Genomic DNA, 18587 nt, shown 5'->3' with positions numbered 1-18587 from the left:
TGTTTCTAGAAAAACGGTAATATGAAAATGGTTACATACAACATAGTGCATGATCTTTTAAACATGAACGAGTGCGTTAAATGACCTCTACGAATCAGATTTATCCCATATCCAATAGATTATCAATCATCTAGAAACCAGTGACATGGGCTGAGTGTGGGTTAGCACTTTATTGCGCGCACATTTCATATCCCAAAACTCTGTATTGTCGGGCACTTTTATTTCTGGGCACAGTCTATACATCTAACCAAAAGCAGGAAACAAAATATTAACACACGGGGAACAAAAACACAAAGAGAAAGGAAAATGCGTGCATAAACATCTTCTTCAAGTTTTAACTCTGTTATATCATTCTTAGCTAAAACCCATATACTGTGATTCTTTATTCTTTCACTTATTGTTTTAAAGGTCGAAATCAACGAGGACACCAGTAACCAGGAATGGGCCCTCACCATAAGTGATGTATCACCATCTGATGAAGGTCAATGGATATGTGCTAAATCGGGCGGAGATGTGTCGGCATCTTTTGTCAATTTGACAATACTTTCAGGTATTTTAAGATAAAAGCCTAATGTTATGAAATACGTACAACATCGCAAATTTAACTAACCAAGAAGGAAAAAAAGTCGGGTTATGGAATGTAAAATAAATAACATGTATATCGTCGACACTTTCTCTAGATATGGCGAGGGAGGCCTTTATTATTTGTTAAATTGTTACAAATTTGCTATTCATTTCTGTGTACAATTGCAATTGCAAAAGCTTTGTCAACACGTCATAAAAGCGGGGAGGCCCCTAATATTTTTTTTAATTCCCCAAAGCCCTGCCCCTAGCTCGAAGAAAGTGTTTGCAATGTGTTTATACATGATAACTAAGAACTTCTTAACATGTCTTTTCATTAAAACAATTTTAGAAGCAAAGTAAGGGAGCAATTCCAAAAATCGGCGAGGGCGGGGACGATATACATGTTATTTATTTTACTTGAAATTACTTTCGAAATTTGCTGACAAGTGACGCAAATTTTCTTGTTTTTGATTTGGCTATCTGAAAATAAAGTTTTACTTATTTCAATGCTTATGTTATGTTCGTGTCACCATACATTACTTCTTTGTTGAAAACTCGCACGCATGAAACCGATGATGGGTTTCGTTTGTTCATTGCTGTGAAATTGAAACATTGTGGGTTTGTTTGCAAAGAAGTTCAACCTAAATATAATACCTGATCAGAATCAACGAGATTTTATTTTTTTTGTTTTTGTCCTTTCAGCTTCCGGAACCGGAAGTCCATCGCAGGGTACTGCTGGCGATGACGAAGGTAAAATTGTTTATCATATTATATCAAGGTCTCTGTATTGTTTTCTTCATTTTGGTTCTTACTATGTGTAATTTGAAGTGCTTACTACATTCAATTTGTAAGATAATAATAAACAGAACGCTGTACACTAAAAACTTCCAGTGGGTACAAACCCCTGTTTGGTCACGAAATACTGGGAAATATCTACGGTCTGGTGCCGTATTCCATGAAGCCGATGGCTGAATGGAACACGGCACCAGACCGTAGATATTTCCCGTATTTCGTGAGAACAAACAGGAGGTAACGATTTTCACGGGACGATTTTATCCTTAAGGCTACATGCTCTTTTTGGTTGAAATTTTTGGCGGGAAATAATCCCGCCAAAACATTAAAGTAATCTTTTCCCACAACTAAATATCATAGTCAGGAAATTAATGATGCATCTGGTAGCTTAGATCATAACTTTCATTTCACTTAGTTGCAATTATCCCAGATAATTCTTGATTTGTTTTTACAGAGTCTTGAATTGTCGAGGTTTTTGATCAAAAAAATCACTATTTTGAAACTCGAGGCATTAACTATTCTCAAATTAGCCCCAAATCACAATCTATTATATACACGGAGTTTTTGCGGAGCCTAAATTTGGTTTGATTTTATTTAACAATAATTCTGAGGTGAGAATTTTGACCTGACATTTCCATTTTGGATTTCCAATTTAAATTCATTGATATGTGATATTTTGAATAAATAAAGAGTACGCTTACCTTTCTGCAACACTTCCCGGTATCATTGGGCATCTGCTGAGAGCCAACATTTTGGCTGGAAACAGTCCCTTCCTATCATTTTTGAACAAAATATGCCTCAAAATTACGCACATTACGCTTATATATTGGCATAGCGAGGAAATGAAGAGAGCTATTTACGGTGGGGGTATCTATTGTAAGCTATTATGGTATAGTATACCAGACATGTCAAGCAGATGCATGCATCCATAAGGGCGGTATATTCAAATACTATTGTCTGGATCATTGAGTATTGATTGCGCAATTAGGCCTATACACGTATGTGTGCGTAGTGTCGCTCCCCGGGTATTGACCTAAATTATAATGATGTCGTGCATGACCCAGCGTTTTTATTTTATTTATTAGAAAATGAATCGTCGTTTATTACGAGTCCTAAGAGTCATACCAGTTCAATTCATCATAATTAATTTGTATTAAATGAAAAACAAACAGACAAGTAGAGTCATATGTCTTACTATGACTGTATTTCTACTAAAATCTGCTATTCGATATACTAGAAACGTGTTGATATGTATATCTTTGAAAATCGCCAGACATTAGCGACAGGCACCGTGGCGCAGTGGTATAGTCACCTGTCAATATAGCATTTATAGTACCTTGGCAGTGGTTCGAACCCTGGTGTGAATTTTAGTATTTTTTATTCTTTTTACTAATGCGCTGTGCCGTTTTTCAAACACGCCTCTGTATGAAATTGATGGCCAAGTATAATTAAGTGAACATGAATTATATTATCTTCAGACTTGTTCGTAAACTTTGTTGAAAGAATTTAGTTTACAATCTTACTGAAAAGTAAGCCAGTTTCTTCCTTGCTTTTTTAACAGTACAGCCATGCCGCGCGTTAAGCAAACTCGCGCGTGTTAGGACTACGCAGGTAATACAGGAAATATTACCTGCCTGTATATTAATAAGGAGTAGGCAGGTATTCCAAGTGGTGTTTGACCAATGAGATTGCTGAATTCTTATCTAAAGGATAACTTATTATGCCCCAAACAATGAACATGAAATACATTTTCTTTCTCTTTACAGATACAGTAACCATTCATATTGCCAAAGCAGAACTTCCTTATGATGTAGAGTCTCAAACTTTTCCAGGAGTCAGTTCGTTCCAGAACCTCCAAGTTACAGAGGGAGACACTATTGAGTTGGCGTGTAAACTATCAATGTGGGACAGTGAGGATATAGTATGGACCCATAGCAATAATCCGATATCGTTTAATGGTTTGCTGATTTCTTCAAGGAGAAATGTAAGTGCTTGGTTGTTGCTGTTTTAGCGGTATTGTTAGACCTTTTATATGAGCATATTTTCATCAGCTTGTTAAATTTACTGTTACCGACCATTTCCTTAAGTATACTTTTTATGATCTCTGCCAAAAGATAATGACGCCTGTCGGCACCAATAATTGAAGAGGAATACCGTAAAACCCCGTCTACAAGGATATACCTAAGAAACGCCCTCAATAAAATTGGTTGCTTGTTGTATTTGGAGTTTGAGCAAATTATACTGGCACTGGGTGGCTATGCATTCCATCTAAGTATGTTGTAACACCAATCAATTGTATTGACATAATAACGACTGTTTCGTATATCAGGATCGTATAGCTCAATTGATAGAGCGTCAGACTTTGGAACTGAAGACATGATGAAGAGAGCATGGTCCGGGCACCGGTTCCGTTTTTTCATTCTCGTTTAATTTTTACTTTTTGACATGTTCTTTTTATCTTTCTTCAAATCTACCTTTCTTTTTTTATTTTTAGGTGTGTTTTTTTTTTAATTTTTTTATTTTTTTAATTTTTTTTATAGTTTTTTAGTAATTTTGTGGTTTTATAGAAACTAGTAAAAGCATTTATTCTAAATAATAGCGAAACCCACGGTTAGACAGATGTGTTGTAACTACTTGTCTGTCCTCGTCTTTGCAATAAAAACCTATGTTGCACCTTTGTGCCATCCCAATTCTTGAGGAATGGTAGGTAGGGTGCGTTTTTGGCTTAAGCACGATTTTGTTTCTACTTGAAATGAAATCAAAATAAATATTGTTCTGTTGCCACAATTGCAGTTTTTTCAATAAAAAAAAATAGATGAGGAATAATAATTACTCCATATTTGAATCTATTGTCCCATCAAGAATAGAGTGTCTTCAAAAACTTCAATCAATTCATCTGACAAAGGAAACTATTCTGGTCATTCAATTTTGTTTCGCTTGCACCTGTTATATCACAGGCGTTGGTAGAGAAGGCACACTTCTCTTGTCTTCACCGAAGTAGTGATGTAAACACTAACATGATTAATTACCATAGCTAGCAATGGACATACACTATTTTTGTTCCACTTGAACCCATACTATAGGCTATTCGCTGTCGATGTGACGTAATTAATCGGATTAACTACCATAGCAATTGATGAATACAATTTCGAATATATAGCCCTGCACTTCATCGTTCACGTGGCACCTATGCATTAAACCATAGTTGTCAAAGAAATGCTAATCACTCGCCATGTAAGATTAGTATTTATGAAAAGAGTGGTATTCAATCTATGTTTGGTGACATACGCGGGTGATTAGTGCAATCTGCTTGATGGTAGTTATTGCGATTATTACGTCACTTCGACAGCGAATTGTAGTATAGACGAATCCAACAAGCCAAGTGATGGTCAGAATTTATTCGGCCATTATCATGATTATACGCTGGTGAAGTTGCGTAATTAATCGGATTAATTACCATAGCAATAGGTGAAAACAATTTTGAACATATCGCGCTGCGCTACAAGCAGGTTACACTCATCACCTGTACTGTGTATGTCTGCAATCATAGATTGAATACAATACTGGTCTTTTTAAAGATCTTACAGGTGCAGCATGATATGGTTCAATGAAGAGGTACCGCCTGAACGTATCAGTGTATAACGCGGTATATTCAAAATTGTTTTCACCTATTGCTATGGTAGTTAATCCGATTATTACGTAACTTCGCCAGCGTATTGAAAAAAACAGGAGGATGTGAGTTCATAAGGGCAATGTCGGGGATTATAGGTCACAATCGATGTGGAGAGATGAGAGGTCCGACCAACAGCCATAGCGAATGGTTCATGTTCAACTAATTCCAGCGGACGGTCTGTGGCTAGTAAGGAATCGTCTTTGACCACATGCGCAGATCTGTCTCGTCAGGAAGATATTTAATATCCCGAATTTATAATAGGCCTATGCCTACCAGTTCCATCGTATAACCGATCTGCTAGAGAATATTTGTTACCATGTTTAATAAATTCGTATTTATCGTATAATAAAATGTAGCCAAATGTATATTATGTGTCACACGGTTTTCTGCTGAACCACTAGCAGGCTATGTTACCACATCTATGACAATGACAAAGGTGAATTTTGATGATTTTTACGATCGTCCGGAAGAGCAAATCACTGAATGGCTCTTTAGTACCTCCTCTCCTTATCCTGCTAATATTATATGAATCAAAGAAAAATAAAGAAAAATAAAATTAAACAAGAAAAAAAGACAAAGAAAAGAAACAATAAAAGAAAAACAATAGAATAAATTAAACTAAATATGAAAAAAAAATGATCAAGAAAGGAGTCTTTAGAAAATGCAAGAAAATATAAATGAAAAGTTTGAACAATATTTTGTTTATAAAAGTTTGTGTGACCGTGATGAGGCTCGAACTCACCATCTTCCGATCTAAAGAACCAAAGTCTTATGCCTTGCCAAGTGAGCTATGCTCGTGAGATGCGAATTAAAGATAAAATAATACATTGTATACCTGCTTGTGTCGGTAAATGATTTGCTCAAATTCCATAATGATATAATATTGTGGAGGGCGCTAGCGTGAAATATGCTATCATCACAGTCGCTTCTATTCCTTATAGACGGGTTTCTACGGTATTGCTATTTATAATAGGTGTAGACATTTGTGGTCCATTGATGCAGTTAAATTATATATTTTTTTGATATAAATTATTCACTTCAAAACGTTGTATTATTCATGAAATCTACTTCAATCTTACAATGTATTACAGCTAAGCTTTTATACAAGGTGGTTGTAAGTGCTTAATAACCTGCTAACCTGTATTTATTTCTGAAATCCTGAAATAACCAAATCATTATTGATAAGTAGTTCATAAGCTTTTCATAATTAAATGGTTTTTAAGCTTCAAATATCCGAAGATTCCAGTAAACAGGAGTGGACACTAACAATAAGCAGCGTTTCATCAGCAGATGAAGGGCAGTGGATATGCGCCAAATCAGGAAGCGCTGTACCTGTTGCGGGTGTTATTAATTTGGCAATCGGAGGTGAGGCAAATTGACTTACTTAGTATTCTGCTTAGATGATATGTCCTGTTGCACTCTGACCTGTGAATCTATTCTATTCTAGTCCGCCCGTTTCTTAATAGCATTATACATTATGCCTACTACTAGTCCGACGGAGGTTATTATTCTCAGCAGATGTTGAGGTATAGTCACACCTTGGACGAATTACCATAGAGAGATATGAAGTATATAAACTAACGTCATTTACGTATTATTATAATAACGACAAACTCCATTTTGAGCACAGTCTCCATTTTGATACACTAAATTTGATTATTTCCCAGGCAAATCCCGAGCTTCCTTTTAGTTTAGCCATGACCCTGCTCATTCCTTAACTATACACATTATTGTACAGTAATGAAGTAATGGTATGCTCATTTTATCGTGTTTCCATTTCATAATACTTCGTGGCATTTTGTTTTTGCTGTAGATTTTCCAACTCAGATGCCTACTTCTGGCACGACACAAGTTGGAGAAGGTATGAAACGTATGAAGGCCTAGCTACTTGAACGATTCCTTTTGCCTTTTGCTTTGCTTTGTGCATGTGTGTATTTTTTTTTTTGGGGTTGGTCCAATCCTCCAAACACACAGAGGACCCCTTTTTCAAAGACATGACGCCCTAATCTGAGTGTACAATATAAACGTAACAAAAAAAAAAAAAAAACATAAATGGCAGCCAGCATTATTATTATTGTATTATTATTATTATTATTATTATTATTATTGTTATTGTTATTATTATTATTATTATTATTATTATTATTATTATTATTATTATTATTATTAGTGTTAGTAGTAGTAGTAGTAGTAGTAGTAGTAGTAGTAGTAGTAGTAGTAGTAGTAGTAGTAGTAGTACCCTAGAGGACCCCTTTTTCAAAGACATGACGCCCTAATCTGAGTGTACAATATAAACGTAACAAAAAAAAACATAAATGGCAGCCAGCATTATTATTATTGTATTTATTATTATTATTATTATTATTGTTATTGTTATTGTTATTGTTATTGTTATTGTTATTATCATTATTATTATTATTAGTGTTATTATTAGTGTTAGTAGTAGTAGTAGTAGTAGTAGTAGTAGTAGTAGTAGTAGTAGTAGTAGTAGTAGTAGTAGTAGTAGTAGTAGTAGGGTGAGTGTTGTTGTTGTTGTTGTTGTTATTATTATTATTATTATTTTTATTATTATTATTATTATTATCATTATCATTATCATTATTATTATTATTATTATTATTATTATTATTATTATTATTATTATTATTATTATTATTATTATTTGCAGTTATTGTCCCGGATGACAGTGAGAGTCTTGGTCCTGTTGGAGAAGGTAATCGTATTTTAATAAAGTATTTAATTAAGTTTAAGTTAAAACAAGTCTTACATTTTAACATGTTATAATGCCGTCATAAAAGAGCATTTCTTGATCCATAGCCTCTCAAAAGAAGTTCAGATTTTTATACCACTAGAATAATTGGTTTAGCAAAAACTATCGTCAAGTTTGAATTACGTTCTGGTGCACCCGGGATACACCAGAACGAAATTACAACGCAGGCCTATGGAGCAATGTAATACACATAATCATGATACAATCAATACAAAAAGAACAATTGAAATCAACGAAAATTGTAGTTTTTTCTTTCGCGAAATACTCCTTTGAATATCGCGATTATACTACTTTTTCTTCAAAAATGGATAAATAAATTAATTGATTAGTTAATAAAAAAAAAAGCAAACAAACAAAGAAACAAAAAAGTTGTTAATGGGAATACATACAAATATTTAACAAACACATAAAGAATAAACAGAGAAGAATTTTTTTTTTTTTTGAGCATTCATCTGTAGGCTTTATTGAACCCCTAACAAAGGGTAGCAGAAGAAAATGTCTAAATTTGTCAGTTTTGAAACTCGACAATTTGTCGTTCAAATGAGTATAATTTAGTGGAATAAAATCGCACCGTTCCAAATAAGGTATCAAAGTACGAAAAAAAACAATTTTTGCATTTATCGACGACTTAATTTTGCGATTTGGATTTAGTGCCTTTAAGAAATGGCTTTTGTTATGGGTTTTATGTTCGAACAAGTGTTCGGACAATTTTGTGGCGCATTATATTAACCTTATGGGTTGAATATTCCTTACTTTATTCCAGAACGTAAATGTGAACCGATATCAGCTGAGAATCTTATTCTTTGTCCGGACATTACCTACGAGATGACCACATTCCCTAATTCATTACGTCATCGTACCCAAGCCGAGGCTGCGCAGGCATTAAGCATAGGCCTGCAGGCAATTCCAGACAACGTGTGCCCTATAAAGGTATGTATTATATGTGACAAAAAGTGGTCCTTATAATAAAGCCCAATCTCATTTGACATAACGATGTAAAAGATATTTATGCCGCATTTACGCTTGCATTAATTGAAATACGTTAGCTTCCATCGTGGTAGGTACGCCTTTGTATTTTCTTTCAAATTGGTCAGATTTAGTTGTACAGTTCATTCGTACCCTTTACATTACTTACTTTTTAGAAACTTGCCTGTGCCATGCATTTCCCACCATGTAAAGAGCAAGATGGCCTCTCAGTCCTTATCCAGCCGTGTGCATCTTTATGTGAAGAAGCGTCAGTTCAATGTAGTGCTATCCCCTGGCCACCTATACCTGAATTGGACTGCAGTCGATTCCCTACGAACGATGGGTCTTATGCCACGTGTTGGGATTCTAATAATAGTAAGACGTGATTTTTTTATTATAACTTATGGATTTTGCATAACTTTGCTCAGAGTATAATGCCAATTGTTATAAGTTCAAGCGAAATAAGTAAGCAGCTCGGTGTCTTTTTAGCAACCCTAATATTGGAAGTCGTTACTTAACCCTATGAGAACTACCTGCATTGGCCAAAAAACAAGTTTTCATTATCAATTGGACCAATCAGCAACATTGTTAGAATAATTTCACCACACAAAAAAATTGGGGTGAATTATTTGTATAGCTCCATTCTGATTGGTGATTAAAGTGAAAATATCATGTAATTGACTAATCAGAGGCAATGTTAGATCGGCAGGTAGTGCTCAGGGTGTTAAGGAAGTTTCAAGGGATTCAAAGCCACTAAATGATGCACCATTATAAACATAATAAAACCGTTCATACCTTGTAATCACTTTGGATGTTTAATTTCAATTAGACATATTTGGAGAAAACCTACTGTGCGAGGATGTTCCGTCTGAATTATGCCGGTATCTAGGTTTCCGAAAAACCAAGTTTCCCAATCAAGTGAAACATGAAAATGCGGAAGAAGCTTTAGCAGCATTCCAGGATATATCAATTCAGGTAAGTTATGATTATGGTGATAATGATGATGGTGATTATGATGTCGATATCGATATTGATTATGAATAAATCAGATTAATTCAGATTATAAATGATGGGGACGATGAAGATGATGAGGCGACGACGATAATGACGATGATAACTATGTTAATGATGATAAAGATAAACCTGTAATGTATTACTGTCAGTTCAAAGTTATAAATGATTTTACAGGGCACTTGTTTCCTCTACTACAATCATGATAACAATTCAATAATAGTCAATCTTTTAAAGATAATACTTTTATTATGATACATTTTACTATACTTTTATCCTGTCGGTATTCAGCAAATACACAGCGTTTTACAGAGAACGTTTAAATCTCGAAATATATATAGGGTATAATAGGGTATAAAACCTGTAGATAACTTTCAAGAACATTTGTCTGGCAGCAAATTATTAATTTAGCATACTAAATGTTGTTTCAGTGATTTTTCATTTAATACGTATTCATGATCTTTAAATAAAACTACTAAACATTATTTTTTTATGTAATTAAACCATGTTGACCAACACCAAAACACGTTTATGACACGTTTGAAATGTTCTAAAAACATTGTTGTGCTTGCTTGGTATTCACGATTGCAGGAACTGTTGGATGATGAATGTTCTTCTGAGCTGGCTTCTTTTGCTTGTGCCGCTATTTTCCCTCCGTGCGATAACGGGGAAGTGTCACAACCATGTGCCGAGGTAATAAACTGTCTTTAGTAGAACATATCATTGTTATGAGAAAAGCTTTTTGTTGCTTTCACTATTTGAAATAACACAAGTATAAATGGAAACACTTATATAATAATCACAATTACGAAACCGAAATGTTGGACAACATCAAATAAATATAAGGAGAATATCTCGATAATAATAAGATACTTGAGCGGAATGTTGGGTATTTTTATTACGTCAGAAACACATGACATGGTGAAAGGTAATATTAGTAAACTATGATTATCTTTTTCTTAGCTATGTCGTCGAAGTTGGAAGAGTTGCAAGAATGCTGCCTCCCGTTTGTCCGTAGAAAAGAGTGATATATTCAAATGTGGTAAATTGTATCCATCTGAAGAGAACGGAGAGAGCTGCATGATGGGTAAGACTAAGTTGAAGCTCGTAGTCATCAGCTTGTGCGGTGCGTTAGGAGAGAAATTACTTCTTCCTCCCGGTCCTACTTGATCAAAGATTGTGATTTTTGTCCCACTTTAATGCAATGTTTTAGTTTATCAAAATTGAAATGTTCCTTTCAAAAAGACAAGAACCAGCGTCTAGGCTATCATTTTAACAGTTTGTTTTTGTTAGAATATAGAGGGTTGCTGAGATTGTTTTGACAAACATGTTAATGTTTATAAGCAAAACATCTGTTTTATTATTATAATACGATAATACCTAAAGGGAAAAATATTATTAAACATACTTAGTGTACATCATGCCAGCCTTCATAGCACAGTAGATTGTTTTATAATGTTAGTGATTTAGAGTAGGTTTTTCACAATTTACAAATACTGATTATTCTGTTTACCTGCTTATATTTATCTACACAGAATTTACATCACTACTAGACACATCTTCTTCAGACACTTGTTTCCAATCGGACCACTTCATTTGCAGTGAATTTAGTACACAGACAATCTTCCCAAATGTCTTTGGTCATACTGACCCTCAAACAGCTGAGCTAGCTTCCTATGAGTTTCTACCATTACTGAAAGCTGACTGTATCCCCAACGATAATCTCGTACGGTTCGTTTGTGCAGCCTTTGCTCCTGACGGTGGACAGTGTGACACAATTATTAACCAATCACTGCCACTACCTCCGTGTAGGGAAGTTTGTGAAGAAATACAGAAAGGAACAAAAGCCTGTATGGAATCGATACAGTTTGTATGGCCATATGTTGCGTCGTGTGATCAGTTTCCATCTGCAGGCGATGGCACGTGCTCAGATCTTGGAATGGATATCGGTAAATAACGATTGGCTTGATTTGCATGCTCATGATAATAAAAGGAGATAACACTTGTTTAAACGGACACTAATTGAACATTTCTTTTTAATTTATGTATTTTTTCTGTGATTTTTTTCACAGTTTCATCTACTATTAGCTTAAAGTTAATACATCCCTTGATAAATGTGTGACTATTTTTGCACTTTTCTCAAACAATAATAGCACACTGGTAACAAAAGTTATGTAAATTATATTAACAAGGAATCCAGTCACTACACTAGAGTTTCAGTGACTCAAGACAAGCGGTACGTTATTTATGATAAGAAAAGAGGTACCGCTAGAATGTACCTCATTTCATATTAAAACATATATAATAAGCCACTTGTTTTGAATCACTGAAATTGTAGTCAAGTAATTGGATTCCTTGGCCCTATAATATACATTTTGAGAAAAATGCAAAATTAGTCACAAAATTTATCAAGGGGTGTAGTGCCACCTTAACAGTGATGATTAATGTCGTAGTTCTAATCATCATTTAGCCCACCTTTCTACTCACTACTGACACAATATACATTATTATAATTCGGCCCTGATTTGATAAAACGATCCAACTTGAAATTTGGACATTTTGAGATTAATCCATATCTTGGCTAATGTGAGGGAGCTTTCCATTAATTAATGACATCCTCAAATCACCGCCGTGCTTTATTTGGAACATAGCAGAACCTATCTTCACACTTTTTTGTCACTTCCTGTAAAATTTCAAAGTTAGATCATTTTACCTCGTTAGCCATGACCCTCTAGAGGGCGACAGACAAACCCTAACGCATGAATGATAACACGGCAAAACAATCTTGAGATATATCATTTTACCATATTAATTGGTCTTGCTAGGTTAATTTTTGTTACGTGGTAAACAATATAAAACAATTTAACTTCCTAACAATGGTTGTTATTTCAAAATTCTCAACTATATTTTTGGCGAACAATAAGATTTTATATTTCAGAAATATTAGATATGTTTAATAATTTAATTACTCAAAAAGAAAACCGTCAAAAGTCAAAACTTTAACGCTTTTTTTCTCGAAGCAGCGATTTTCAAGTTAGATCGTTTTACCAAATCAGGGTCGAGATATCACAGCTGTGGTTGAGCAAATACGAATAATATATACTAGTATATTACCCACCCTGATACCCCGTAACCCGCATAAACACTACATTAACCCACCCTGATATATCCTTTAACCCACTATGACACCTGCTCTTTAACATTGGCACGTTTTAAGCCCAGGATAGCACCCGTAAATCACCATAACACCGATTTACCCACACTAACTCCACTTGAATCACCTTCCCCAAAAGTACCTAGAATAAAAGAGAGCATAGGAGTATTGATCATACTTTAGCGCTGTTGATTGTGAAATGGTAAACGTAGGCTACGATCTTACAGGACACTAAACTTAGTATTGAAAGAAAACATGCAGCAACGTTAATGGTTTTCAAAATTATCAGAACCTGTGTTATGTTTTGGGCCATTTATACCACCTGAACATTCCATGCATCTCCAAAGTCTGTTTATGGCGTTTACTTGGTCCTGGATGGTGTTTGGAAAAGCTCTTAATATTAGGCGTCTGGGTAATTGGTGTTGGAAGGGCCATTCTGTGCACGGTATCTTCGTCGGTTATATGCATGCTACAAGGTTATTTGCATGCTACAAATATCATATTTTTTCATATTTTATTAAGAGGATATGAGTATTATGTTAATTAAAAACAAACAAAATCATTTAAGTGTTTCGGTCCATTTTGCTCACTGCTGACTCTGGTTGTCAAGTTAATAAACCTCTAGCTTTCGTTATCAACGACGTGGCAACGATGAGTTATGTCTTGTCGTGCCTCGAAATTTCAAACTATTTCTTGCTATACCCATAGACCATTTGCTATACCTGACCATTCCTAATCATGCATTGCTATGCCTAACCATTCCTAGTCAGTGGCGTAACTAGGGAAGGTAGCGCCCGGGGCAAGAAACAAAATTTCTCACCCGAGAATATCTTAGACGCGGGTGTGGGAATGGCATCGGCATTATGATATTAAAATAAATTGCAATCATGCAGTTTTGCTCATGCATGCCTAGGTTCAATTGTATCATTATAAGATCCACACTTTCTTTACACTTCACTTAGAATGGGAACCGAGACAAGTTTCATCTATAAGGTGAAAAGACATACGTTAATCACAGGAATTATGAGTCCATTCAGTGGAAGCACTCGGTTCTCCAACCCCTAAGAAGATCTTCACTTGAGGATCTTGAGTCTTGACAGATCATTTGCCAAATGAAATTAATATATCATACATTACAATTTGGATAGCAAAATTGAGCAAAAGTTCGTCAAGCCGCCATTCACTACAGAGGGGTCAGTTATCAGCCATATTGTGGTCCAGACATGGCCCCAGTTAGTGAACCCTATTTTAGAATTTTAAGTCCGGCCTTCATAATATCAGGTTTGCTGGTGATCAATAAAGGTGAGCCTTAACTGAAAAGTGGCTCATGGAGCAATCGGAAGACTTCCATTTTGTTGACACAGAAAGTTTCAAGAACAATTGTGACGGGTAGATTAAGGTATGCAGTGACCGTGTTTAAGAGTGAGATAGAAATAATTTAGCTAGTTCTCTTTCAAGTACCCTGTTCTACGAACCTATTGACCGCCAGTGTAACAACATAAATGAAACGGTTAAAAAGTTTTTCATCGTGTAAGTCGTGTGTGAAATATGTGTTTTGAAAACTGTCAAGATTAAACAGGTAGGGTGTAATTTTTGGATGTTTGATTCATACCTTGGTATGATAATTGAATTGGTCTGCTTTGATTCAAAGAAAAATTGTTGAGGCCCAAGCAAAAAACAAAAATGCGGGGAAACATCTGTAGACCTGCCCATTTCATATGCACTTTAACTTTATAATTGCGATGATATATAATTTGGCAAACCTTTCACATTCTCGGGCACATTTGTCAAAAGAGTCAGTCCCCTTAAGGGTCATAGCAGTTTCTGAGGTTTTACGTGGGGGTATATGTGATGGATTATTAGCGGTCATTTTATGTTTTGAAAGTTTTTGATGAAGTTAAGTTGATTGTAATTGATTCCAGTTAAAAGGAAGCCTTGATTTTAATGACCTACACAGGGGTGTAGGTTTCAAACGGAGTCACCCATTCAGGTAACCCTATTTTGATATTCACAAATATAAGATAAATGTCATGTCTTTCAAAGGGGTGTATGGGTGTAAACTGAACTAGAAGGCTATATATTTGTACACAAATACGGCTATACCCGCATGTTATCGGTTTACACAAACTTACAGTCCTTATTTGCTGAGGACTTATTGTCAGTCTCTCTAATTCACAGTGAAGCTATGCAATTTGATAGATTGATATTCACAATATGCAATTTGATAAGGGGAAAGCTATTCCAGAGGGAGTATGTAAATTAAATCGAACAGCCATTTCAGAGGGAGTATGTAAATTAAATAGAACAGCTATTTTGGGATCATTTCAGAGAGAGTATGTAAATTAAATGGAACAGCCAAAGGTATGTAAATTGAATGGAACAGCCTTAACGCTTCACACATGGTATTTCCAATTATCATCATCTATAATTATTATAGGCCTAATACGCTATTGAAATTCACAATATGCAATTTGATTAGGGAAAGCTATTCCAGAGGGAGTATGTAAATTAAATGGAACAGTCATTTCAGAGGAGTATGTAAATTAAATAGAACAGCCTATTTTGTGGCCATTTCAGAGGGAGTATGTAAATTAAATAGAACAGCCAATGGGTATGTAATTTAACTGGTACAGCCTTAACGTTTCTGTCATCTATATTATTATAATTACGCTATTGTCTGTGAATGGGGTGGGGTGGGTGTTATTAACAATATAATTCGCAGGTGCAATCTGTGTACAAACTCCGAGCACTGAAGCTGCTTTATTTGATGATAAACGGACGGCCCTTTTTAACATTTGGGGCCCTGGCCCATAATATTTGACTTATGAGGCTGTACACATGTTGAAGTATAATTCTCAAGTGCTATCAGTAGACTCAAGCTGGGCACTGTAGCTGCTTTATTTACTGAGTAGCGGCTGGCCCTATGTTTTAGCATTTGGGGCCCTGGGCCCATACTATGTGACATATGGGGCTCATATGTACATAAAACAATATAATTCTCAGGTGCAGTCTGTGTACAAACTATGAGCTCTGAAGCAGCTTTATTTGATGAAAAACGGCCGGGCCTTTGCTTTAACATTTGGGGCCCCGGGCCCATAATATTTGACTTATGGGGCTCATGTGCATATGTTGAAATATAATTCTCAAGTGCTATCAGCAGACTCAAGCTGGACATTGTAGCTGCTTTCTTTACGGAGTAACGGCCGGCCCTATGTTTTAGAGTTTGGGGCCCTGGGGCCCATATTATGTGACACATGGGGTTCATATATACGTATAACAATATAATGCTGAAGACCTATTAGTGTACCAAATCTAAACCCTGTAACTACTTTATTTGCTGAGAAACGACCGGCCCTTTGTTTTAACATTTGGGCCTCTGGGGCCCCTAGTCTTAAACATCTGGGGCCAAAATGGGCAGAAGACACATTACAACTTAGGGCCCATACATGTGCCACATATGAGCCCTAGTGCCCTTGTAGTTTTATAGCTGGCCTTGTTAATCTGTGGCCCCTTATTTTAGCATTTGGGGCCCTGGGGCCCATAATATATGACATATGGGACTCATGTATACTTGTATATATAGAGTACCCCTGGAGCTATCAGTGTACCAACTCAGGGCCCTGAGGCTGCTTCATTTGATGAGAAACAGCATGCTTTGTATTTTTACATTTGGGCCCCTGGGGCCCGTGACCGTGGGCCTCTGGAGCCAAGATGTGCAAAGGATAAATCTACAGGTAGGGCCCATAAGTGTATCACATATGGGCCCTGGGGCCCTTATAGTTTTAGCACTAGCCTTGTCAATCTGTTGCCCCTTTTTAACATTTGGGGCCCTGGGGCCCATAATATATGACATATTGGGCTCATGTATACTGGTATATATAGAGTACCCCTGGGGCTATCAGTGTACCAACTCAGGGCCATGAGGCTGCTTCATTTGATGAGAAACGGCATGCTTTGTATTTTTACATTTGGACCCCTGGGGCCCGTGACCTTTGACCTCTGGGGCCAAGATGGGCAAAGGATAAATCTACGGGGTAGGGCCCATAAGTGTACCACATATGGGCCCTGTGGTCCTTGTAGTTTTAGCGCTAGCCTTGACAGAATGTTGTGTTTGATGGAGGAGAAGAAGGAGAAGAAACCATAGAATGGCAATATACCCGTTCATGCTTCGCATGCGGGTATAAATAGGCCAATGTCAATGGTTTATGTTTAGTTTCAGGGATGACACCTGGTCAACAGGATGAACCAACGGATACTCTGCCAGATTGTGAAATCAAACCTCGTCGATATGACGTGATATATCTTGGGGAAGATTGTTATTTTCGGGGTTGGGCTGATGTGCAAGGACAAGGAGCAAGTAATGACTACTGTAGGTAAGTAGATGCATTAACAAATGTTTAAAAAGGAAAAAGGACCCAGGTTAATGCACTCAAGCTTCGCGTTGGCAGTCGTTATCCCCTTTTCGTGTATCCTCCTTTTTAAATGAAACTGAAAGTGGCGTCGATTCATTGTATAATATAAAAATAAATGGTAAACTTTTGACAAAGTACTTTCAATTATTCATAGGGTTGTCGTTGATGGCGGCGCACAGGAATACTTATCTTGTGCTTTAGCGGGAACAGAAGGGGAAAGTGAGTTTAATTACAACTCTGCAAATGCTTCACAAGTTTGGATGGATGTCGGGCACAAAGAGACGTGGTATATGAAAGACGAGGATGGCGACGGAAAAGATGATTATTGTCGGTGAGTTCATGTTAAGGGATCCAAAATGAGCGTTTATTGCGTTTCGACAGTATTTTTTGTGGGACATGAGAGCACCTCAGACCTATCGAATTGCATTCTGAATACGAAGCATGTCTTTCTGATATCAAATAATTTTCTTTTTTTTAAATCACAATATAATACAAATTTTATGACAAATTATAAAAAATTGATATTTTTCAAATTTTTGATATATAACAGTCCTCGAAGTAAATTATATAAATCTAATGATATATTCTTAAAGTGTATGTAGCAGGGAGGAAAAGCCGACTGTCAATTGAAAATTTTGACCTTTCATATTGAAGATATGGATTTTTTCCCAAAAGACCTAATTTTTTTTTGGTGTTTTGGGAAAAAATCCATATCTTTAATACGAAAGGTCAAAATTTTCAATTGATCGTCGGCTTTTCATCCCGGCTACATACACTTTAAGTATAAATCATCAGATTTATAAAGTTTACTTCAAGTACTGTTAAATATCAAAAATATCAATTTTTAATGATTTGCCATAAAATGTGTATTAAATTGAAAATTTAAAAAAATCAAATTATTTGATATCGGAATGACATTCTTCGTATTCAGAATGCAATTCGATATGTCTGATGTGCTCTAATGTCCCAAAATAAATACTGTCCAAACGTTCATACCCAGCCCTTAACAAAAAGCAAAAATCAACAGCCATAATAATATTAAGACGATTACAAGAGCAAGTTCAAAAACGGGATTACCCTAAATGTAAAACATAATGACGCATAAAAACAGCAGTTGACAAAGAAGTGCAAAATACATATACATTTGCAATGGCTATTAATCTTTTTCGATAAATTGTGTGATCCTGATGCGCCTAATTATCAATCATCTCTTTGTTCATTTGCAGGTGTGTTGGTGAACCACCG

General features: G+C 35.8%; 1 protein-coding gene across 1 annotated transcript in view; it reads left to right on the top strand.

The window, feature by feature from the left end:
- Positions 1 to 18587, top strand: part of LOC140169207 (uncharacterized) — a 47221-nt gene that overhangs the window by 28005 nt on the left and 629 nt on the right. Inside the window, 15 exon segments of the mRNA XM_072192464.1 lie at positions 409 to 550; positions 1267 to 1314; positions 3123 to 3340; positions 6253 to 6394; positions 6843 to 6890; positions 7698 to 7742; positions 8563 to 8729; positions 8942 to 9140; positions 9595 to 9740; positions 10368 to 10469; positions 10740 to 10863; positions 11312 to 11725; positions 17144 to 17303; positions 17497 to 17673; positions 18569 to 18585. Of these exon segments, the coding sequence (XP_072048565.1) occupies positions 409 to 550; positions 1267 to 1314; positions 3123 to 3340; positions 6253 to 6394; positions 6843 to 6890; positions 7698 to 7742; positions 8563 to 8729; positions 8942 to 9140; positions 9595 to 9740; positions 10368 to 10469; positions 10740 to 10863; positions 11312 to 11725; positions 17144 to 17303; positions 17497 to 17673; positions 18569 to 18585 (2149 nt within the window).

This window comes from Amphiura filiformis, chromosome 14, assembly GCF_039555335.1.
Source record: "Amphiura filiformis chromosome 14, Afil_fr2py, whole genome shotgun sequence".
NCBI classification, from domain to species: domain Eukaryota; kingdom Metazoa; phylum Echinodermata; class Ophiuroidea; order Amphilepidida; family Amphiuridae; genus Amphiura; species Amphiura filiformis.
Note: the sequence above shows the minus strand (reverse complement) of the source record. Positions and strands in the feature narration are given on the sequence as shown.